Source organism: Haliotis asinina, chromosome 16 (genome assembly GCF_037392515.1).
Source record: "Haliotis asinina isolate JCU_RB_2024 chromosome 16, JCU_Hal_asi_v2, whole genome shotgun sequence".
Taxonomy (NCBI): domain Eukaryota; kingdom Metazoa; phylum Mollusca; class Gastropoda; order Lepetellida; family Haliotidae; genus Haliotis; species Haliotis asinina.
This window is the reverse complement of record NC_090295.1, coordinates 1,150,352-1,174,702: the sequence shown is the minus strand read 5'-3', so window position 1 is coordinate 1,174,702 and position 24,351 is coordinate 1,150,352. Positions and strand designations below refer to the sequence as shown.

The window sequence follows — 24,351 nt, the reverse complement described above, 5'->3', positions numbered from 1 at the left end:
GGTGAACTGTTGAATAGAGACGGGTAGACAGTGATGTGAAACAGGTAGACTGTTGAATAGAGACGGGTAGACAGTGATGTGGAACAGGTGAACTGTTGAATAGAGACGGGTAGACAGTGATGTGGAACAGGTAAACTGTTAAATAGAGACAGGGAGGAAATGACAAGGAACAGGTAAATTGTTGAGTAGAGACAGGGAGGAAGTGACAAGGAGCAGGTAAACTGTTGAGTAGAGACAGGGAGGAAGTGACAAGGAACCGGTAAACTGTTGAGTAGAGACAGGGAGGAAGTGACAAGGAACCGGTAAACTGTTGAGTAGAGACAGGGAGGAAGTGACAAGGAGCAGGTAAACTGTTGAGTAGAGACAGGGAGGAAGTGACAAGGAACCGGTAAACTGTTGAGTAGAGACAGGGAGGAAGTGACAAGGAACAGGTGAACTATGGTATGGCTGATTCAGTATCATATTTTAGTAGGACTTCCTTCAGTTGTCCTCTGAGCTGATAAGAATGTTTGAGAAGTTGAGTTTCTGTCTTCAGGCTAGTGATGGAGAAGATGATGAGGATGATGCTCCTGTTGAGGTGACGCCTAAGGAAAAGAAGAAGAAAGGAAAAGAAAAGGCAATTTGAACTATAATTTGTATCATGTGATCAAAAAGGCAGAGATGAAATATAGTTTTGAAAAAATGTACACCTTTATGTAAATTTGAATTTTTATTAAAACTAATCCCTGGTCTTTCATGTAAAACTGTGGTTATTGTTCTATGTCTGAATCATTTGTAGCACTATAGTATTCATGAGCATGTGATAAGCTATAGATTTACAACAGCTCGAAACGTTATGAACTCTTGTGGATCGTGACCCTTGTTCATGCCTTAGTACCTTATGGATGTCTGTCTGTTCTTCTGTGGGTGTTACATCATTCGCTTGTCTACCTTTGCAGAAGGAAAAGACTTCTTCTGAGATCTGCGATTCCTATGGAATGGTTGATGTTGACATTGAGTACACAGATGAGGACTACAAAACACTGACAAACTATGCTCTGTTCAGCAAACATGTGAGACCAATGTTGATGAAGGAAAACCCAAAAGTGTCCACAACAAAGATGGGCAATGTTGTCGCTGCAAAATGGCGTGAATTTGCTAGACAGATATCGGCAAAAGCTCATGAAACAACCCCAAGCAAAGCCGAGGGACCATCAACACCAATGTCGGCTGCAACCTCAGCGGCAGCAACACCATCAGCTCCAGACACACCTGGTAAGTGAGAATTAGATCTGGAGGCAGGAAGGGAAAACCTTTTGTTGAAAGTAACTTTTGTCTTTATGTGCTTGTTGGGGTGTTGGGGTAACCTAGTGGTTAAAGCAATCACTCGTCATTATGAAGACCTTGGTTCAAATTCCTTCATGGACTAGATGTGAGAAGCCCATTTCTGGTGTTCCTCTCCATTATGATTTTGCTGGAGTATTGTGAAGTGACGAAGAAAAACTCATTGATGAGTCCAAGTCTGTTATCTGGAGACAATTGTTTGTAGTGGAAATCCAGGTTTCATTTCCTCATGTTTTAGGGTAATTTTAGTATATATACTCCTGCTATGAAGTAACGGGTATATAGCGTTCAGTCCGTCCTTCCTTCTGTCTCGGAAGTTTGTCCTGAGCATATTTCTTAAAGTTAACAAGTTCACTAACCTTCATATACATGTTGGTCATTACCCATAGGTGTGCCTTTTCCTATTTTGAAGTTTTTCAGAATTCTGTTTTTTGCTGTTTCCTTGGAAACACTAATTGGTTCTAAATGTGTTTGATGGTTTTGTTCTGAGCATATATGTTGAAATTTACATGCTAGGTTCACCAGACTTCACACACATGTTAATCATTACTCATTGATGTGCCTTTTGCTAGTTTTAATGTTTTTCAGAATTTGTTTCGTTGTTCCAATGGAAACATGACTTGATGCAAAATGTCTTTGATGGTCACCTGACCACAGCATATCACCGAAACTATACATGCTAGATTCACCAAACTTAATACACAAGTTAGTCATGACCCACAGATATGCTGTGTGCTATATATTTGCAAAGTGTTAATATTCAAACGGTGGTGTTAACTTTTCACTTTGCTTGGTCTTTTCAGGTCATGTGTAGTAATATATGGGTTATTCTCAGTTGTTAGATAATTTATTTCCTTGATGTTATCAACATGCCATTTATTTTCTGTATCTATAACGGTTGTTTTGTTCATATCGTAAGTACAAATATAGTTCTGATTGATGCTAAATAATTAATTTCTTCATTTCATATATGCAAATAAAGGTGTTCACGGCAAAACTATTATCTAACATGTATGGTCAGTTGAGCAGTCAAGGAGAAAGTCTTGTGACCTGCTGATCCTTGTCACATTGTATGCCAATGTCAATCAATTTCATGATCAACATTGTGGGAATTAGGGTTTGGGAGCTGTGCCCACTTACATGCTTGCTGGTATTTTTTTGTAATACTTACTACTGGTGGTACAATTTGATATAATTAATGACTAGAGAAATGTGTTGCAGATGCAGGAGATGATGCTGATGATATATCAGGGGAGGGTGAACTGGATGAATCCGTGGATGAGAAGCCAGCTCGTGCAAAAAAACCCAAATCTAAAAAGGGTGCAATTGCTCCTTTGAAGATTAAAATCAGCAAGAAGAAGAAAAAGAAGAAGAACAGTTCTGTGAGTACCAGATTTGTCTGTAGTTAACAAAGAAGTAGTCATGTTTCTCCTCTGTTTCAAATTAGTATTAAAGATTTCCTATTTGATGTTGTTCGAGACGAGATTAGGGCAATTTGATGTAAGGTAATTACAGGAACAGTATTGAGCAAGAAGCTTCAAAACTTACTTTATATGTTGATTGTTAAAAATATCTTTATTTGATGAAACTATCCTGATGTTGACCAAGTTTACTGTTTTCCACTTTGGTTAGGCCCCCAAGGTAAATCCCTTTGTTGTGATATTGATGGAATATTTCTGTAAGTGTTACTGAGGAGCTTCTGTTGTAGTAGGCTTTGTTGAACCGCAACCAGTGTCATTATTGTGTAATATGCCCATGAATTTTGATGATAAAGTTGAAGTTAGTAAATATAGTTTGGACAGTCTTGTCAACTGGTTGTTTCAAAGTTTGCTTGTCCAATGCTGCAGGATGAGGAAGAAGGTTTCAACACAAGTGATGAAGAGTTTGAGAGGCAGCTGGAGGAAGCCAGTCTGTTAAGTGAAGTAGCAAAGGCAGAAGGTGGATCGTCACGGAAACGAAAAGGGAAAGGAAAGGGCCGGAAAAAGAAGACAAGGACAACAAGCAAATTTCCTGATGATCCTGATGCTGATGGCTATGAGGTACTTATGATCACTCAAACTGATGGTATGTGCTCCATGATACACTTCTGACATAATCAGGACCCCTCTCAAGTCAAGAAGACCCGCCTTGCGTCTAGGGCACAATAGGCTGTGACATTTTGGGTCCTGGTGTATTTAAAATAACATAATTTGTAGCACATTGTCACTCACTCGTTGGCTGATCACCACCTGTGACTACAGTGACTATGATCACCACAAGTCTACTGGCTCACTCGCTGGTTAGCTGAGCCTTATCAGTAATGAATGGAGCATAGACGGACATGAAATAACATGGACCCTATTCTGAAGTAGATCTTATGTCAAGCAAATATGGTATAAAATACCAGCAACTATGAGGTTTGACTGAATGGCTTCAAGATGTTTTTAAGAGAATGAAAGAATTATTGAGTATATTGTCTCAGTAACCTATACATTTACAGTAGTACAAATTATGCGGAACAAAAAAGAATCCCTTTGCTTAAATACACGATTTATTAATGCGCTCTTTAGAAACGTAACAACATCTTGTGGTGATAAATTCCATACATAACGTAGCATGCACCATTGGTACATATTGTTGAAAAGACCTTGGTTACATTTAGTCTTAGGTAAACCGTGTTTGTCGTGTCAGCAGATTAACAGGATTCTTGGAGACTCAGTGACTTTATTAACGTCATCATATCCCATTTGCATAGATACATACTCATTCTGTTGATGCAGAATTGTCTGGTCCAGACTCAATTATTTACAGACTGCCACCATGTAACTGAAATATTGCCGAATATGGCATAAAACTCGCTCATGTGCTGTTGTTGAAAAGATGAGTCTGTCATGATTTCATGTCTAATGATGATAGTCATCAGTATATGTGATATGTCATACCATCTGTTAACTCACACTAGTTGATATATCAGTTTCATCATCAATGAATTAATGGCACCAGGATGCTACCTGGTTTTTGTTAAATACAACTTCATTTTTATGTCAGCATGCACCTGTTCCAAGCTTAGTTCCTGATCGTGAACTCTGAGATATGACCAGTGCAGCATATTGTTTATTGTTCAGAAATAACTTAGTCACAAATTTAGCATGATTTGTGTGTGACAAATGCCCTCTATGTGGACGGATGGGTTGACATGTGTATGGTGTGACCTGTTTCAGACTGAACATCAGGACTACTGCGAGGTGTGCCAGCAGGGAGGGGAGATAATCCTGTGTGACTCCTGTCCTCGGGCATACCACTTGGTGTGTCTGGAGCCGGAGTTGGAGGAGGCCCCCGAGGGCAAATGGAGCTGCCCCCATTGTGTGAGTGAGCATAAGGGATTTCTAATAAGTACTTGTATATACATCACTTTTATATACACCAATGCTCGTAATGACTTCTAAAACAGCTGTGAATAATGTTTGTACTTTGACTGTTTGTGCAGAAAATTTTGAGGTGATAAGATAGCTTGACATTTGAAAGTTGATTTTTGGGGAAATGAAAATTCAGTTTAAACATCTGAAATATTTTGAAGCTGTTGTATGATAAGGGTGTCATGATAATCTAAGAAATAACTGTAATTGATGAGAACATCTAAATATATACGACATAAAAGTGAAAAAGTGGCTTGCATTCTAACATTTTGTATGTAAATAATTTGTTAGAAGTTTGCGAGGTTTTATGATCCTATGTACAAGCTGTGATTATTTGTGTAATTTTATATGTGACAATTCTGTCTTCATTAGAATTGCATAATTGCTTAATGTTTGTTTCATGTGTTACTAATAAGTTACAAGAGAGAATGACATGGAAATACAATGAAACATCATCATCTTTAAGTGACATGAACTTGAGACAAATTACTCGCTCATGGTACAGTTGTGAAAGTTTCCAGAAATGATGGATCTGAATTTGATGGTGTTTCACTGTACTCTAATATTACTCTAATATCATTCATTGTGTTGGTTGATTAACATTTAGAACTTCACTGAAACACTTTGAAAATGCAAACATAAGAGGTATATTTTAATATAATGTATCATTGACACAAAAGCGAAATTGGGTAGCATGACTTAGTCAGCCACAACAGTCATTCTCCATCAAAGCATTTTAAGACAGACTTGATGTCAACTTAACTGTGTTTGTATGCTTAAATTGATTGTTCATTTTCAAAGTGTTTCAGAATAGATGTTTAAGTTGCAAGTTCTGCTTTTAACATTTGCTTGTCCGTAGCAAAGTTGTTAGTCCAAACATAGTCAATGCCACACCTACATTTTGTTCATGCGGAGATACTACTTCTTCCTGGGAAATAGATTTAATAGTCCACTGGAGGAGTGTAACTTGGGCCATCACCTAATACATTTTTTTTGCTAAGTCTCACATGGAAGTTGATAGCTTTGTTCATCAGGTTGGGGATAAAAGCAATAGGTTATGGATCTAGTAATGGTTTATTTGATTTCTCACAAATGTTCCGTCAGCACATATGTCTTGGCACTAATCATCCCTGCCCTGCTTGTGTTGTGATGAGATTTCTTTACCTCACTCTCCATGTTGAATGAATTCAGCCGACATGTAGATGTTGAGTCAAAAGTGTATTCAGATGTGGATATTATGCTCAAGTAGCTATGATAGTGGTCATTTAGGTCATGTGTGTATACCTATGATCATCTGGGTATGTTTTACCTGTAAAACGAGTAAAGCGCACAGAGGTAATGAGATGACCTTTAGTAGACTGTGTTTGGACAATCAGCTGGTAACGGGTGTTTTCTAGGGTGTTTCACAAAGCTCTTTAACACCATCTTCTAAAATGGATGAGTTGCGCAGAGCCAACATCCATTGAAAATGGGTGTTTTGCATCACTCCTAAACTTCATCTATGGATGAAGGTTTCGTCAGCGTCATTCCACAAGACGTATACTTAAAACTGAATGACTCTTCCTTCATATTATGTTCAGATGAGAACATGAAATGCTCTTGTAGTCAACTGAACAATACTTTAATCTGTGTTTCCCTCCTGTTAAAGATCTAGTGCTTGAGTACGTGCATAGAAGCTGTGGTCCCCCGAGCCTGAGGGGAGTTTGATGGGCTACAGAGCTTTGTGAAGTGACCACCTACAGGCTGCTGCCTGAACGGACAATCTGCTTTCTCTTCAGATCGCGGATGGAGAAGCCTCAGATAAGACAGTTGGGAGACTGGGGCCCCATGTGTTCATTTTCGCTACAAAATTTACGAGCAAAACTTGTGTAGAGCTTGTAGCTTTAGGCTGTAAAATATGAATCTTTTATGATTCTTTTGACAAGCGACATGATTGTGGCATGATCCCATCTTGTACTCAAAATCTCACAGCGTTAGAGATACGTCAATGTACTTGGTAGAAAATGCAAGTATTTGCTACCTTCAAGAACCAGTCAGGGCTGATGTGATTAGTGGTGCAAGGTAATAGTAGCAATTCAGAACTTAATAATCTTCTTGTGCTATGTATACTGTATCTCACAAACAGTTGACAACATGTTCTGGTAACAATGTTGGCTTCCTTATGTAATATCTCGGATTCCATGGACCAAATATTCATATTTTGGTGAAAATGTTTTATTCTTTTAATGGAAAACAGTTCTTGCCATCAAAGTGAGAAAGTACGTACATGACATTTTGATTCTGAATAATAATTCGCTTCTGCCTACTAACTAGGATGTATTCCTCAAAATGTCCTCAAAATGCCTCACTCACCAAGCATATTTCACGTTAATAGATCCACCTCTGATATGTGGAGGCCACTACTTGGTATATTTGTGCACATGCTTGCACTACCCATGCTGCTCATTGCTAGATTCACAAGTGAAAGTAATTTCAGAATTTGATTTAAATAGTATCAGAATAATGTTTGTATTATCTTACACATTTTGCATTAAAGTGGCAATAGGACTTTGATGGTTGAGTTGTAATATCACTTGAAAAAACTTAGTCTGGCAGAAAATGGGTCAACATGTTTTGATGTTAATTTGACATCAGTATTAATGATGATTTCATTTCAGAAAGTGATCACAATACAAGTAGTTACAAGCTAGCTGTATGTAGTGTGCAATCTCAAACTACTTACATTAATCATAGTTGCTGGATAGTAGTATCAGTGAATACTCTTTTTCAACAAATATTTGTGGAATTTAAATTAAGCATCAGATGAATTGTTTTTGACAGACTTACGGGATAATGTTCAGAACTAGCAATTGTATTTACAACTAAATGGTTTAACGGAGATTTAGGTAATTAAATGTAGAAGTAGTTTCCAAGAAATGAGTTCGGATCATGTCACAGCGTGTGAGCTTCCCACCCAACTCCAGCTACACGATAACTTCTTGAGTCCGATGCTGCAGCCTCTTTCAGTGAGTGCCATAGTAACCCTGCTACTCCTCTCATCTTCTAGGAGGGAGAAGGGATCAAGGAACAGGAGGAAGATGAACACATGGAGTTTTGCCGCGTGTGTAAAGACGGGGGCGAGCTTCTCTGTTGCGACAGCTGTCCCTCGGCCTATCACCCCAACTGTCTCAAACCGCCAATTCAAAATGTTCCCGATGGTGACTGGCATTGTCCACGCTGTTCTGTAAGTTGCATGTCTCCTTGTAGAGTTTGCCACCCTGTTAATGTTAATTTTTGTTAATTGTGTTTTCTTTAAGCCTGAGATACAAGAAGGGGATGAAGTGGAAGGTGAGGTGCTCTCGGAGAGGGAAAAGCGCAAACAGGAAGTGAGTAGTTGACTGCGACAAGCAAGTAAAGTGTGCAGTGCTACATATGTTTTAGAGGGCTAGGGCAATGGGTGCACTGCTTATATACTCACAAACTTGGACTACAAACAACAGTTGAACAGAAAATCAACAGATAAGTCATCAAATGTCCATTATAAAATGACATCTGTCAGTACTGAGTTGCAGTAGTCCAACACCAAGCTCTAAGTGTGGAAATTTCACAGTATGTACACCTTGCAATCCTATGCTGTTTGGCATGTTCATATGACTATCAAATCCTTAAACAATAAAAGATGCTTTTCCTATCGTCTTGTGGACAGATTGGTTGCTAAGGAACAGGTAGTACTTCTGTTTTTACCTGTTTTTTGTTTATGTTGCAGATGTTCACATTTGAAATTGTTTTTGTTATTGCTTTGAAAATTTGATGAGTTTTTTGTTTTTCATGTTAAATTCTTTCATGGTCAAATTTTGCATCAAGATCACATTAATAGATACTGTAATCTCTTTATTGCAACACTATTGCAGGTTTTGTATCAGTGTATGTCGGGTATAAGTAGGGGATGTCAGTGACTTCAGCTGATATGCTATACACATGTATGAACGATTTCATCGGATACAGGGGCGGTGGGGAAACCTAATGGTTAAAGTATCCTCTTGTTATGCTGACGCCCATTTCTGGTGTCCCCGCCTGTGATATGTATTCAAATACAGTGAAATATTGCTTGAAGTGGTGTAAAACCACACTCGCTTACTCAGCTGAAAAAGGGTGTGAATCTGTGCCTGTCATCTTTACACTGCAACATTTTTTGTTAAAAGTCTGAAGGCTGGGAATTTCTTAGGGAGTGTTAAAATGGTTAAAAAAAACCCCCAGTGTTCTGCAGTTGCCATGATATTGACATTGGGTGAGAGGGTCGTTGTGGTGGCCTGTAACCTCTATCTTACAGGCTGCATTATGTTTGTCATGGTTTGTAATGACATCTGTATTGGCCACCATGTAGCTGGAGCCGGATTATTGCTGCATGCATCTTAAAACCACAAAGAAGATAAAGGCAGAAATTAGAAATTTTGGAAGTATTGCAGCAATAGAAATTGGAATTGGAAGTTAACTGTGATACGCTAACACAATGGGGACTTGTTACACTGTGAAATGGCCGTGTGTTCCAGTGTGAGCCCCTCATTGGCAAGGTAGCCAAGATCTTGACCTGGCGGTGGAAGGAACCCCCAAAGACAGAAGATGAACTTGATCACACTCATCATGAAGATCTGAAGAAAGATGATTCCAAACTTGTGCGTGAGTTCTTCGTCAAGTGGCATGACATGTCCTACTGGCACTGCAACTGGATAACAGAGCTGCAGGTGAGACAAACAGAAAGCCTTTACATGTCAATGATTAATCATTTCCAGTACTTAGCTCAGTTACGTTTTTCAGCCTCTGTTTATTTTAAAGGTCACATGCAGCCCAAAAATCAAACATAAATAAAACACAGTTATCACTTATTTATGACATATGCTATACATTGCTGCTTGTGACAAAACAAATAAGCAAAATTATAAGCATACAATCGCGTTTCAAAAGTACAATATTTTGTACTTGGGCTTACTTCCCTTGAAACGAAGCCTTCAGCAGACAGAACCCCGTTATAGTGCGTGGGTGTGCACTCAAGTGTAATGACAGCTTCCAATTGGCTGGTTCATTTGCTGATATGCTGAGGGCTTATTGTGTGTACAGAAAGATGATCTGTTTGATGGGCATTTTAGAAGTATGGCAAGTCACAAGAAAGTAAGATTCTTTATGGATAACAACTTCCTTTATTGTACTTGATGTGTCATTTCAGTATGGATTTGTCAATTAAAATCAAATACACTAGAAGAAGTTGTTATCCATAAAGAATGTATTTAGAGATGTTGGGCTTTGTAAGTGCATGTTCTCTGAATTTGTGTTAGATCCAATAAAAAATCATCTCGGTAGAGATGGTGAACTACTGTGTGGCTGGAAATTGTCACTCGTCCAAGTACAAAGCAGGATTTGAAACTGACAAGAGTTTGCACCAGTTTCCGTCAGATCTGGTCATCCAAGAAAAATGGGTGTAGTTGATATGCAACCCACAGACATTAAAACATTTCATGTGTACAAGTATCATGTGCCTAATTACATAATGTGGCAGAGACAAGACTCGGGTGCATGAGTCACAAATCAGTCTATTTTGTTTATGGTGTATAGCCTGATAGGTGTTTAGTTAAAATTGCATGTGGTCAGTGATTGAAGCTGTATATTGCATGTTGTCTTTAGGCAGGCAGACAGACATATAGGAGTCAATAAAGCAGACAGGCAGGCAGACATATAGGAGTCAATAAAGCAGACATTAAGCTTTCTCTGTGACAGAGGCTGCTTACCACAGTTAACAAGTCTTTTTTATGTAGCGAGTAGAATATTTACTTGTTTGTGTACCCATGAAGGTCCCGGGGTAGAATAGGCCTTGAGCAACTCATGCTTGCCATAAAAGGCTACTGTGCTTGTCGTAAGAGGCAACTAACAGGATCGGGTAGTCACACTCGCTGACTTGGTTGACACATGTCATCGGTTCCCAATTGCGCAGATAGATGCTCATGTTGTTGATCACTGGATTGTCTGGTCCAGACTCGATTATTTACAGACTGCAGCTATGTAGCTGGAATATTGCTGAGTGCTAAAACTAAAACTCAACTTACTCACTTGTTTGTGTACGCAACCAAGATTAGACTACTGCTCACGACCTCATGCTCTGGGCATGCATACTGTTTCAAGCTTCGCGATCCTATGCACTGGGCACAGCGCAGCACAGCTGTTTAAACCACTTTTTCACTCTGCGCTGGGAGATATTTAGTGAGTTGTTTGAATTCTGGTTTCACGGACATTTTTTTTTCAACGCATTTTTTTTCAACTTTATAAGTTGAATTGGCATTTTTGATGATTTGTTTTGGTAAGACTATGCCAAAAGGTTATCAGAATCTGCAGAGTTGTTTTACATTGCATGTGACCTTTAAGTATTGTCCATCAACACCAAAGCGTGACCATATCTGCACTGCATCTGACTGTGTTGGTAGTATTTTAAAGTGTTCAGTGACGACACATATATGGCATTTCATTTCAGCTGGATGTGTATCACCCCGCAATGTTCAGAAACTACATCCGGAAGTATGACATGGATGAGCCACCACCGCTGGAGGACGGCAGCACATACCGAGACAAGATGGACAGCGAGGATCCACACAACCTGGAGGATAGGTTCTACCGATATGGGGTGCGGCCAGAGTGGTTACAGATACACAGAATCATCAACCATAGGTAATAACTACACTCAGTCTGAGTGCTGAACTGAATCTCATCAGTTTTATCCTGATACGTCTTCTTGAACTCATTTCACTGTTGAAGGGCTTTCAAGTGCTAAGGTGATTGTAAGTCACTAAGAAAACATCAGTTCAGTGCTAAAGAATGTGATTTATGTTTAACGTTAGGTAGGCTGCTTTGTGAAAGGAGACCTCCTACCTTATGTTACCTAATAATGCCGTCATATGGTCTTGTCTTTGTAACAGACTCGGAAATAGGAAGTTGCTGTGTTGTTGAAACCATATTCTGATTGGTAGAATATGTCACGTATTTCAGAACCACCCGAGACGGCACCACATGGTATCTGACCAAGTGGAGGGACTTGCCATACGACCAGGCAACCTGGGAGTCCGAGGATTCGGGAATAGCAGACTTCAAGAAATTTGTAGATCAGTATGAAAGCTTAAGGTAAGTGTACAGAGTACTTTCTGAAAAAGTATGTGTGGCAACCTCATGTAACTTGCAGGATTTCCCATGGTGATGCCATCGTGAATGTACAACCCTGTGTCAGGGATCTTGTTAAGAAGGGTTATATACAGGGTTTCTTTATTGGCACTTCCTGGATTTCTCAGGGTGATCCATTGTGAATGTACAACTGTGCGTCATGGGTTCTTGTTAAGAAGGGTTATTGACGGGGATTCTGTATTGGCCTTCTTGGATAAATGAATTTCACTGTTTGTTGGACTATTTGTTTAAACAAACCTTGGAAACAATATGTGCCAGAATCCCATCATTGTCAGAGGTTTTATGTGGGCGTGACCTGTGAAGGTCTTGGTAGAATACGCCTTCAGCAACCCACGCTTGCCATGAAAAGCGACTATGCTTGCCGTAAGACGTGAATATGAGGATCTGGTGGTCAGGCTACCTGACTTGGTTGACACATGTTATTGCTTCCAACTGTGCAGATCGATTGCTCATGCTGTTGATCACTGGATTATCTGGTCCAGACTTTATTCTTTACAGACAACTGGCATATAGCTTGAATATTGCTGAGTGCGGCATAAAACTCACTCACGATTGTCTTGTCAAGTTTTTTTGGGTGAATTGGATGAGTTAGTAATTTTGCTTATATGATTCTGATACTTAATCACTCAGTCTATCTAAATTATTTGCAAGCCACGGTGACATAAAGGAGTGTTGCTCAGCATATTGGGAAAATGAGGTACTTTTGTGGGGTTCGCGAGTCAGAATTGGTCTCCATTAACCAATACTTTCAGGTGACTTTAAGGCTCAGGTAGTGAGGCTAACTGCAGGTGATCGCATCTCAACATGGTGGGTCGTTGTTCACAATGTTGATCTCTGGATTGTCCACTCTATTGTTTACATGCGTCTATGAGACAGTTGGATTGGTTTAAATAGTCATTGTATTTTATGTGTTTTAGCTGACGTAATGTCATTTTACAACTTGCAGAAGCTTGATGAACGGCAATGGCATCTCTGACAAGAAAGGGAAGAAGGGTAAAAGTGCCAAGAAGACCAGGGACAAAGAAATTGAGGTGCAGACGCCAAAAATGCCACCTGTGTATCCCACCACAGACGTGAGTCTCAATCTCATTGAGAACATCATGTGGCTTGTGGCTTGTGGCTTGTGGCTTTTCATTGCTTATTATGCAATGCTTATTTCATGAATAACAAAGCAGTTCCAGAGCTCTTGGGATTTCTTTAATCTGACATTGAAAAATACTTCTGACCATGTTGAAAGGGGTTTTTTGAAGCAGAACTTGTATTGTTGTCATTGAAATAAGCCTTGCAGTGGGATTTACCGCTATTCATCCACTTCAGCTTTATTTGTTCTCAAGGAACATGTGTCGTGATCATTGGTAAATAGATTTCCCAAATCATTTTGTTGATATGAGCAGTTGTACATCTATGCATCCTTCATAGCTACACACCTTGGTCTAGACTAACAGTCACGAATTTGAGAAACATATCACATCACATCTGTCACGTGTCATGTGGTGTCATACACCACTACATATCGTTGTCAGATGTCTTCAGCATCCATCATTGTCACACATCTCGTGTCCCCATCACAAAAGATGACACATCGTTGTCAAATGTCCTCAGTATACATCATTGTCACACATCTCGTGTCCCCATCACACATGACTACACATCGTTGTCAAATGTCCTCAGTATACATCATTGTCACACATCTCGTGTCCCCATCACACACGACTACACATCGTTGTCAAATGTCCTCAGTATACATCATTGTCACACATCTCGTGTCCCCATCACACAAGACGACACATCGTTGTCAAATGTCCTCAGTATACATCATTGTCACACATCTCGTGTCCCCATCACACAAGATGACACATCGTTGTCAAATGTCCTCAGTATACATCATTGTCACACATCTCGTGTCCCCATCACACACGACTACACATCGTTGTCAAATGTCCTCAGTATACATCATTGTCACACATCTCGTGTCCCCATCACACAAGACGACACATCGTTGTCAAATGTCCTCAGTATACATCATTGTCATACATCTCGTGTCCCCATCACACATGACTACACATCGTTGTCAAATGTCCTCAGTATACATCATTGTCACACATCTCGTGTCCCCATCACACAAGACGACACATCGTTGTCAAATGTCCTCAGTATACATCATTGTCACACATCTCGTGTCCCCATCACACAAGACGACACATCTTTGTCAAATGTCCTCAGTATACATCATTGTCACACATCTCGTGTCCCCATCACACAAGACGACACATCGTTGTCACATGTCCTCAGTATACATCATTGTCACACATCTCGTGTCCCCATCACACAAGACTACACATCGTTGTCACATGTCCTCAGTATACATCATTGTCACACATCTCTGTGTCACTATCTCATGTCACCGTTGATCACACTCACACATTGCTGTTAGACATCCTCATTATGGATCATGGTTGCACACCATCACAGCTTTTAGTGTAATGTCATCCGCTGTCATGTATTTTTTAGAAACACTTTCCAGCTCCCATGCATGATTCAGATCCAAGATTTTGAGATTTAATTTGCACTTCGTGTTAATTTCATTGTGTGTGTAGCTTGCTTCAGCTTGAGTGAATGCAAACATTGGTTGTCAAGTATTGACATAAAACAGTGTCTTGTTATAATCTCAGTTACGCAAGAAGTTAGATACACAACCAGAGTACATCGAAGCCACGGGTGGCAGACTCCACCCGTACCAGCTGGAGGGTCTCAACTGGCTTCGATTCTCCTGGCAAAACGGAACAGACACCATCCTAGCAGACGAGATGGGTCTCGGCAAGACCATCCAGACCATCTCCTTCCTTTACTCGCTCTTCAAAGAGGTCAGTATTTTCCTGTTTTGTTGTTTGTGTTCAGATGGTGATGTCAATAGCAGCTGTATTTTGAGCTGATCTACCTTTTTTTCCCACTACACATGATGCAGTTTGTCGGAAAATAACATCATTTCATTGGTCATTGTAGAAAGATGGTGTAGACCTGTAGGTTAAAGTGGTTGAATCCTTGAGCTTCATTCTCGACTTTGGTACGATGTATGAAGCCAATTGTTTGTGTATCCGGCTGTGTTATTGCAGGATTAAACCTGAAATGTCAGAGTTGAAATGATTTTTCGTTAAATTTTCCCAAGAGTATTATACAGTGTTGATGCATTGGGTGTAAATAACCTGCGCAATTTGTCAGTAGTGGAAATTAAAGATTCCTCCATGTGTATGGTGGAACATACAACGAAAATGTGGCTGATGTGTTGTTCTTATTGTAGGGACATTCAAAAGGGCCGTTCTTGGTTAGTGCTCCTCTGTCAACCATCATTAACTGGGAGAGAGAGTTCGAGTTCTGGGCACCTGAGATGTATGTTGTCACTTACGTCGGTGACAAGGATAGCCGAATGGTCATAAGGTAAGTAGAGGGCCACATCCAGTTCTGGATTTACTTACAATAGTTACATAGTTTGAAATTGTTCAAATGAACATTAAAAGAAAATGAAATCAGTTCATAATTAGGTTTCTGACATGGAAGTCCCTGCAATAACAGTTTACTGTAGTCATTTAGTCAAAACCAATCGTGACGATTAGTTCAAGAATTACAGGGAACAGAAGAAAGGAGAAGGTATGATAAGGGTGGTTTTTAGCCCACTAACAGAATTGGCTGAAAACATGTTATTTGTTTAGAAACAAGTTAGCTTTGCGTAGAAATGCTATATTTTATATGATCTGTGGTGTAATTTCACTGCAGAGGGTCCCAAAATGGGTTTATTCAGTTCCCATGAAAAATAACAAGACGTCTGAAATATCAGTGTGCCATAATGACTTATTTACAACTGTCATTTTATTTACATACAACTTACAGCAGTTTTACAACAGTTAGTCATGCTCAAAAACATGTCAATATCAATCATAATGTTTTAACCTCAAGGGGCCCAATTAGGGTTGCAATACAATGTTAATTCAATTACTTGCCTATTGTGTCCTCGAAACTCACTCACTCATTATTCACAACATTCTTTGCAAATGGAATCCATGGGTCAATTTTACAACATGCATGTATGATAACCAGTCATGGGGTACTAAGAATCACAGGGGCCTGTTTTGGGTAAAACTACATTTTGTTCACAGCTTCATTTTAACTACTAAGTGTACAAGTCAGCTTTTACAACCAGTTTCAGCAAATATACAGTTAACATCTCAACATGATATGTTATTGCAATAACCAATCATGTTGCACTAAAAATCACAGGTCTTGACCTCAAACGGGCCCATTTTGGGTGAAATTTCATTGTCGGCAGCACACATTCATATCAACACCATGCAAGTGTTAAAGTCAGTATTCAAAAGTCTTCACAGAGTAATTATTCACAACTTATCCACTTTAAAGATATAAAACATTCACTTTTACTCTTCATTCACACAGTCATCAATTTCAGTTTCTGATTCACTGTCAAGAACTGCAGCATTCTAGAGTGTATAAACCTAAAGTAGATCAAAATATGTAAAATATGAATTTTAAAATATTGGAGACAAAGGCAACTAGACCGACTTGAAAAGTTGATAGGTCAGTGTCTTGAGAAAAGATTTACATGATGTTAATTAAAGCTTGTTTCAACAGTGTTGTAACATAGAGTACCAAACTTGATAGAAAAAAAAATTACAATATTTGGATTTGATGTGAAACAGTTTAGTTAAACATTGTAGACTTGTTAACAAACTTTGAAAAAAAGGAAGAAAAGTTACATGGGTTTGAACCTGTGTGTCTGATAACAAAAAAAAGCCCCAACTGTCCACTATTGCAACCACTAGGCTACATATTCCTTTGTCTTACAATGTGAATTTATGCTTATATATTACAACTTACAACTATGTATGACTTGACGTCTGCTTGTGTTCATCACCTGCTAGACCTTGATACAATGTTCTTATTCTAGCTAAAAGAAAATCCTTTTCATTCAGTTAAGTGTAGTCATTTTGGTTAAATGAAATCTAATATGTCATTGGAAACATCCAGGTACATTTTTTGAGATGTTGTATGGGGCACTTCCACAAACTAAAATGTACTTTTTAAAAGCTTTTGATGTGAGCAAAAGCGTGACCCACCACAATTTTTTGGGTGTGCATTCTAATTTACTTTCTTCATATGTGGTGAAAAAATTGGGATGGGTCATGCTTGTGCTCACACTTTTCTATCACTCTGAAAATCAGAAAATGTAGGTTTCTAGAAGATATTGTAAAGAATGTTAACTTTGAGGTCTTCAAAGAGGAAAACTAACAACACTAAAACATCAAAATGCAATTGGAGGTAACTTCAACAATTAATTTAGCACTTTTGCTAAAATTATCATGTAAAATTTTGATAATCATGACGTGTTGTGGTCCAATAAGTTCTTCAATCATATCTTGTCTTTCACCATTGTGAAGGTTCTTGGTATGTGTTGTGTCTTAGGGACTAGCTAAATCACATTTGTTTCACTTGCTCACAGAATCCTTAAACATAGATAACTATTTGTGGGTTCCAACTGCAGAATTACACACATTTCAAAGCCACATTGACATCCAAGTGAGGGAATTACAAGAATCCATGTCAATATGTTGTTCTTTTAGCATGAACTTGTATCTACTGAGACGATCAAAGTATCTCATGTATTACACAAGTTCATTAGTCATGATTGTGACTATGACCGTTGTAACACTTATATAGATGTTACGTAAATAACTCATCATCATGACGCATGTTATACTTATGTACATTTGTTAACATTGTATATTCTTTGCTCTTGTACTGCCGATGATTGTTTATGAGAATAGGGAGGTTGAAGTTGAAGTATAAAGTTGTAGAGAAGCAAAGATTATAACTATGTGCTGGAAAGAATTCTCTCTACTTCCAACATGGCACCTTATCTTTAGCCTTGGTGGTACTTTGCTATTAGCCCTCCTGGAAAAACTGAAATATACATTTTAGCCTTCCTGGGACATTTGAAAAAAAAAAATTAGCCTTCCTGATACGACACTGAATAAATCATCAGTGATTTGTTGTTTCAGGGAACATGAGTTTTCCTTTGATGAAGGAGCTATCCGTGGTGGAGCTAAGGCCTCCAAAGTGAGGGAAGGATGTGCTATCAAGTTCCACGTGCTGCTCACATCGTATGAACTGATATCAATTGATAGTGCTACATTGGGATCCATTGGCTGGGCTGTGCTTGTTGTCGACGAGGCTCACAGACTCAAGAACAACCAGTCAAAGGTGGGTGAAGCAGGAATTGATCTGAAGTAATCAATGTTCAATTAGGAAATGAAGGCACAGGTGACACATGGTCTTGTGGACCATGGCAGTTTAGCATCCCTGGTGCTTCAGAGGTTTAAAAATCCCATCGCCGGAGTCCTGGGACAAGTCAGTTTTAATTTCAGCCAATAAAATAACAGGATTTTTTTCTAGAAAATTTCTGCTTACAGTTTCAAACTGCAAATACGCTTGGATTTCATTTCATATCTACTCAGAGTGTAGCTATTAAATTTCATAATGATGATAAAGTAGTGTTATCTTTCTTGGCTATTTATCACTTCTCAAGAACTAGGCCACTAAACATTAACATCAAGTATCTTTCTTGGCTATTTATCACTTCTCAAGAACTAGGCCACTAAACATTAACATCAAGTATCTTTCTTGGCTATTTATCACTTCTCAAGAACTAGGCCACTAAACATTAACATCAAGTACCTTTCTTGGCTATTTATCACTTCTCAAGAACTAGGCCACTAAACATTAACATCAAGTACCTTTCTTGGCTATTTATCACTTCTCAAGAACTAGGCCACTAAACATTAACATCAAGTACCTTTCTTGGCTATTTATCACTTCTCAAGAACTAGGCCACTAAACATTAACATCAAGTACCTTTCTTGGCTATTTATCACTTCTCAAGAACTAGGCCACTAAACATTAACATCAAGTACCTTTCTTGGCTATTTATCACTTCTCAAGAACTAGGCCACTAAACATTAACATCAAGTACCTTTCTTGGCTATTTATCACTTCTCAAGAACTAGGCCACTAAACATTAACATCAAGTACCTTTCTTGGCTATTTATCACTTCTCAAGAACTAGGCCACTAAACATTAACATCAAGTACCTTTCTTGGCTATTTATCACTTCTCAAGAACTAGGCCACTAAACATTAACATCAAGTACCTTTCTTGGCTATTTATCACTTCTCAAGAACTAGGCCACTAAACATTAACATCAAGTACCTTTCTTGGCTATTTATCACTTCTCAAGAACTAGGCCACTAAACATTAACATCAAGTACCTTTCTTGGCTATTTATCACTTCTCAAGAACTAGGCCACTAAACATTAACATCAAGTACCTTTCTTGGCTATTTATCACTTCTCAAGAACTAGGCCACTAAACATTAACATCAAGTACCTTTCTTGGCTATTTATCACTTCTCAAGAACTAGGCCACTAAACATTAACATCAAGTATCTTTCTTGGCTATTTATCACTTCTCAAGAACTAGGCCACTAAACATTAACATCAAGTACCTTTCTTGGCTACTATCACTTCTCAAGAACTAGGCCACTAAACATTAACATCAAGTACCTTTCTTGGCTATTTATCACTTCTCAAGAACTAGGCCACTAAACATTAACATCAAGTATCTTTCTTGGCTATTTATCACTTCTCAAGAACTAGGCCACTAAACATTAACATCAAGTATCTTTCTTGGCTATTTATCACTTCTCAAGAACTAGGCCACTAAACATTAACATCAAGTACCTTTCTTGGCTATTTATCACTTCTCAAGAACTAGGCCACTAAACATTAACATCAAGTACCTTTCTTGGCTATTTATCACTTCTCAAGAACTAGGCCACTAAACATTAACATCAAGTATCTTTCTTGGCTATTTATCACTTCTCAAGAACTAGGCCACTAAACATTAACATCAAGTATCTTTCTTGGCTATTTATCACTTCTCAAGAACTAGGCCACTAAACATTAACATCAAGTACCTTTCTTGGCTATTTATCACTTCTCAAGAACTAGGCCACTAAACATTAACATCAAGTACCTTTCTTGGCTATTTATCACTTCTCAAGAACTAGGCCACTAAACATTAACATCAAGTATCTTTCTTGGCTATTTATCACTTCTCAAGAACTAGGCCACTAAACATTAACATCAAGTACCTTTCTTGGCTATTTATCACTTCTCAAGAACTAGGCCACTAAACATTAACATCAAGTACCTTTCTTGGCTATTTATCACTTCTCAAGAACTAGGCCACTAAACATTAACATCAAGTACCTTTCTTGGCTATTTATCACTTCTCAAGAACTAGGCCACTAAACATTAACATCAAGTACCTTTCTTGGCTATTTATCACTTCTCAAGAACTAGGCCACTAAACATTAACATCAAGTACCTTTCTTGGCTATTTATCACTTCTCAAGAACTAGGCCACTAAACATTAACATCAAGTACCTTTCTTGGCTATTTATCACTTCTCAAGAACTAGGCCACTAAACATTAACATCAAGTACCTTTCTTGGCTATTTATCACTTCTCAAGAACTAGGCCACTAAACATTAACATCAAGTATCTTTCTTGGCTATTTATCACTTCTCAAGAACTAGGCCACTAAACATTAACATCAAGTACCTTTCTTGGCTATTTATCACTTCTCAAGAACTAGGCCACTAAACATTAACATCAAGTACCTTTCTTGGCTATTTATCACTTCTCAAGAACTAGGCCACTAAACATTAACATCAAGTACCTTTCTTGGCTACTATCACTTCTCAAGAACTAGGCCACTAAACATTAACATCAAGTACCTTTCTTGGCTATTTATCACTTCTCAAGAACTAGGCCACTAAACATTAACATCAAGTATCTTTCTTGGCTATTTATCACTTCTCAAGAACTAGGCCACTAAACATTAACATCAAGTATCTTTCTTGGCTATTTATCACTTCTCAAGAACTAGGCCACTAAACATTAACATCAAGTACCTTTCTTGGCTATTTATCACTTCTCAAGAACTAGGCCACTAAACATTAACATCAAGTATCTTTCTTGGCTATTTATCACTTCTCAAGAACTAGGCCACTAAACATTAACATCAAGTACCTTTCTTGGCTATTTATCACTTCTCAAGAACTAGGCCACTAAACATTAACATCAAGTATCTTTCTTGGCTATTTATCACTTCTCAAGAACTAGGCCACTAAACATTAACATCAAGTATCTTTCTTGGCTATTTATCACTTCTCAAGAACTAGGCCACTAAACATTAACATCAAGTACCTTTCTTGGCTATTTATCACTTCTCAAGAACTAGGCCACTAAACATTAACATCAAGTACCTTTCTTGGCTATTTATCACTTCTCAAGAACTAGGCCACTAAACATTAACATCAAGTACCTTTCTTGGCTATTTATCACTTCTCAAGAACTAGGCCACTAAACATTAACATCAAGTACCTTTCTTGGCTATTTATCACTTCTCAAGAACTAGGCCACTAAACATTAACATCAAGTACCTTTCTTGGCTATTTATCACTTCTCAAGAACTAGGCCACTAAACATTAACATCAAGTATCTTTCTTGGCTATTTATCACTTCTCAAGAACTAGGCCACTAAACATTAACATCAAGTATCTTTCTTGGCTATTTATCACTTCTCAAGAACTAGGCCACTAAACATTAACATCAAGTACCTTTCTTGGCTATTTATCACTTCTCAAGAACTAGGCCACTAAACATTAACATCAAGTACCTTTCTTGGCTATTTATCACTTCTCAAGAACTAGGCCACTAAACATTAACATCAAGTACCTTTCTTGGCTATTTATCACTTCTCAAGAACTAGGCCACTAAACATTAACATCAAGTATCTTTCTTGGCTATTTATCACTTCTCAAGAACTAGGCCACTAAACATTAACATCAAGTACCATGTATACCATTCATGTTTTCATAATTACAGCATCATGAATTGGTCAAAACTATCAGGGCATGTGGAGAATTAATCAGGACAAGGTACTTTGTTAAGGTCACTTTCGTTGTGGCCAGTTTTGTATCCCTGGTGCATTGAGTGAACAATTGTGTTTTTGTATCTGTGTTTTGTGGATTTCATGGCCTTCGAAGGATAATGGCTCAGGTTTATTTGTTTTTCTGCATTTGTTAGTTGTTGGTGTTTAACGAAGTATGTGACCTATTTTTCAGTTTTTCCGTATCTTGAGTTCGTACAAGATAGGGTATAAGCTGCTGTTGACAGGAACTCCTCTGCAGAATAACCTGGAGGAACTGTTCCATCTCCTGAACTTTCTCACCCCGGAGAACTTCAAGTGAGTAGATTGCAAGGATCAGTTTCTTCCTCGTGTTATTTATTAGGTGGTATTACTTTTATGTCACATAACATTCTTACACCAGAGAACTTCATCGACTACATGGTTACACGGACCAGTTTCTTTCCCATGTTATTTAATAGATGATATTTCTGTTACATCACATTAAAAGTAGGGAAGACTTCTTTGATAGTTTATGCTTACCTAATGTATTCTTGGAAATGGTTTGTAGTGATCTTCAAGGCTTCCTTGACGAGTTTGCTGACATTTCAAAGGAAGATCAGGTGAAGAAGTTACACGATCTGTTGGGTCCACATTTGCTCCGACGTCTCAAGGCTGATGTCCTCAAGGGAATTCCGTCCAAGAGTGAATTCATTGTCAGAGTGGAGCTCAGTCCAATGCAGAAGTAAGAATGTCTTAAGGCACATTTTGTTCAATAGCTCCTGACCTGTGAAGACTGAGTTTGAATTGGCTTATTTGTTGACATTGACAGCTAGCTATTGGGATGACATGAGTATTACTGTCTTTGTCCCCTAACTGTTCACTCAATCCTCAAGAAATCAGTCACTAGATGGAGCAGTGGGGTAGTCTAGTGGTTTAGGTGGCTGCTTGTGCTGCCGAAGACCCATGTTCGATACCCCCCCATGGACACGATGTGTAAAGCCCATTTCTAGTGTTCCCTGCCATGATATTGCTGGAGTATTGTTGGGGTAGGAGTAAAGTTTAATTCACTCACACACAATCACTCTATTCTCTGATCAGGTCTTGCTGAATAACGGTATGGGAACAAAATAACTGGTGTTTTTTCTGAGTTGAGTTTGTGTGTACAACCTGGTTCATCAGTCAGTAACAAAACCATATTATGAAAAGGGCAAGGAAATTCATGTGTCATAACCTCTATAAAAAATGTGACATTTTTAAAATACAGCTTCTAGCCCTAGGCAGGAAACCACAACACCTGTACATTTATGTAACTGCAAAGGCATATAAAAATAATCTTGCTGTCTTACATTTCACATTGTGAGGTGTGAGCTATTTGTAATATTGTATGTGTATTTACAGGAAGTACTACAAGTACATCTTGACAAGAAACTTTGATGCATTGAATACCAAAGGTGGGACTCAGGTGTCTCTGCTAAACATCATGATGGACTTAAAGAAGTGCTGCAACCACCCCTATCTCTTCCCAACTGCTGCTATGGTAAGTGTCACACTGTCACCATAGGCAGTCTGCCTCTCTGTTGCCATGGAACAAGTCGCACTGTCTTCGGTACACAATCTCGCCCTCATGGTTTAAGACTGTATAAAGTAGACAGTCTTCTCTAGTGATCCTTCAAGACAGGATAGATGAAGGTGTTGGCAGAAGACTTGTATGACAGATTATTATATTCCTGAAATTCTTCAGTAACCAGTGGTCATGGTGCTTTATAAGATTTTCTCACACTTTACAGGAAGCTCCCAAGTTCCCAAATGGTGCCTTTGAGGGACAGTCTCTGATCAGGTCATGCGGAAAACTGGAGCTGCTGTCTAAGATGATGAAAAAGCTGAAAGAACAAGGCCATAGAGTGCTCATTTTCTCCCAGGTAAAAGATGGGGAAACTCCATCATGGATTTGTCTTAGAATAAATACCACACAACTGACATTAATTGTTTGTTTGCAAGATACAAATGTCAGTGTATTTTTATGCTGCCAAAACTCGTTCAATGAACCAGAACAGTTGCAGTGACTAATGTTGATGCAGACAAAGATTGGGATATAACAATGGGATGATAGTGAGTTGAAATCATGTTTTGTTCCAGATGACGAAGATGTTAGACATTCTGGAGGACTTCATGGAGGCGGAAGGTTACAAGTATGAAAGAATAGATGGAGGAGTGACTGGATCGCTCAGGCAGGATGCTATAGACAGGTTTAACGGTATGTTAGCTGTCATAGGTGTCCTAGCAGTTATCACGAGAAGTTGCAGTAAAGTGAACATAGTTTAAGATAGTAAACATCAGAGCCAAATTATGATGATTAGAGCCCTTTTGTCACAGTTGAAGTGATTCCCTTTGT

At 38.6% G+C, this 24,351-nt stretch overlaps 1 protein-coding gene across 13 annotated transcripts in view; it reads left to right on the top strand.

Moving 5' to 3' along the window:
- LOC137268659 (chromodomain-helicase-DNA-binding protein 4-like) overlaps positions 1-24,351 on the top strand; it is a 51,482-nt gene that overhangs the window by 6,434 nt on the left and 20,697 nt on the right. For 6 of the 13 annotated variants that reach the window (XM_067803235.1, XM_067803244.1, XM_067803241.1 and 3 more), the window contains 18 exons: positions 536-616; positions 939-1,254; positions 2,545-2,705; positions 3,171-3,362; positions 4,524-4,667; positions 7,765-7,941; positions 9,248-9,439; positions 11,215-11,408; positions 11,727-11,858; positions 12,862-12,988; positions 14,588-14,779; positions 15,214-15,350; positions 17,984-18,185; positions 22,174-22,295; positions 22,528-22,701; positions 23,358-23,496; positions 23,747-23,878; positions 24,096-24,213. In XM_067803235.1, the coding sequence (XP_067659336.1) occupies positions 536-616; positions 939-1,254; positions 2,545-2,705; positions 3,171-3,362; positions 4,524-4,667; positions 7,765-7,941; positions 9,248-9,439; positions 11,215-11,408; positions 11,727-11,858; positions 12,862-12,988; positions 14,588-14,779; positions 15,214-15,350; positions 17,984-18,185; positions 22,174-22,295; positions 22,528-22,701; positions 23,358-23,496; positions 23,747-23,878; positions 24,096-24,213 (2,932 nt within the window). Of the gene's footprint in view, positions 1-535; positions 617-938; positions 1,255-2,544; positions 2,706-3,170; positions 3,363-4,523; positions 4,668-7,764; positions 7,942-8,014; positions 8,084-9,247; positions 9,440-11,214; positions 11,409-11,726; positions 11,859-12,861; positions 12,989-14,587; positions 14,780-15,213; positions 15,351-17,983; positions 18,186-22,173; positions 22,296-22,527; positions 22,702-23,357; positions 23,497-23,746; positions 23,879-24,095; positions 24,214-24,351 lie in introns of all 13 variants that reach the window. The other 7 variants (XM_067803240.1, XM_067803239.1, XM_067803245.1 and 4 more) reach the window with 3 other exon arrangements.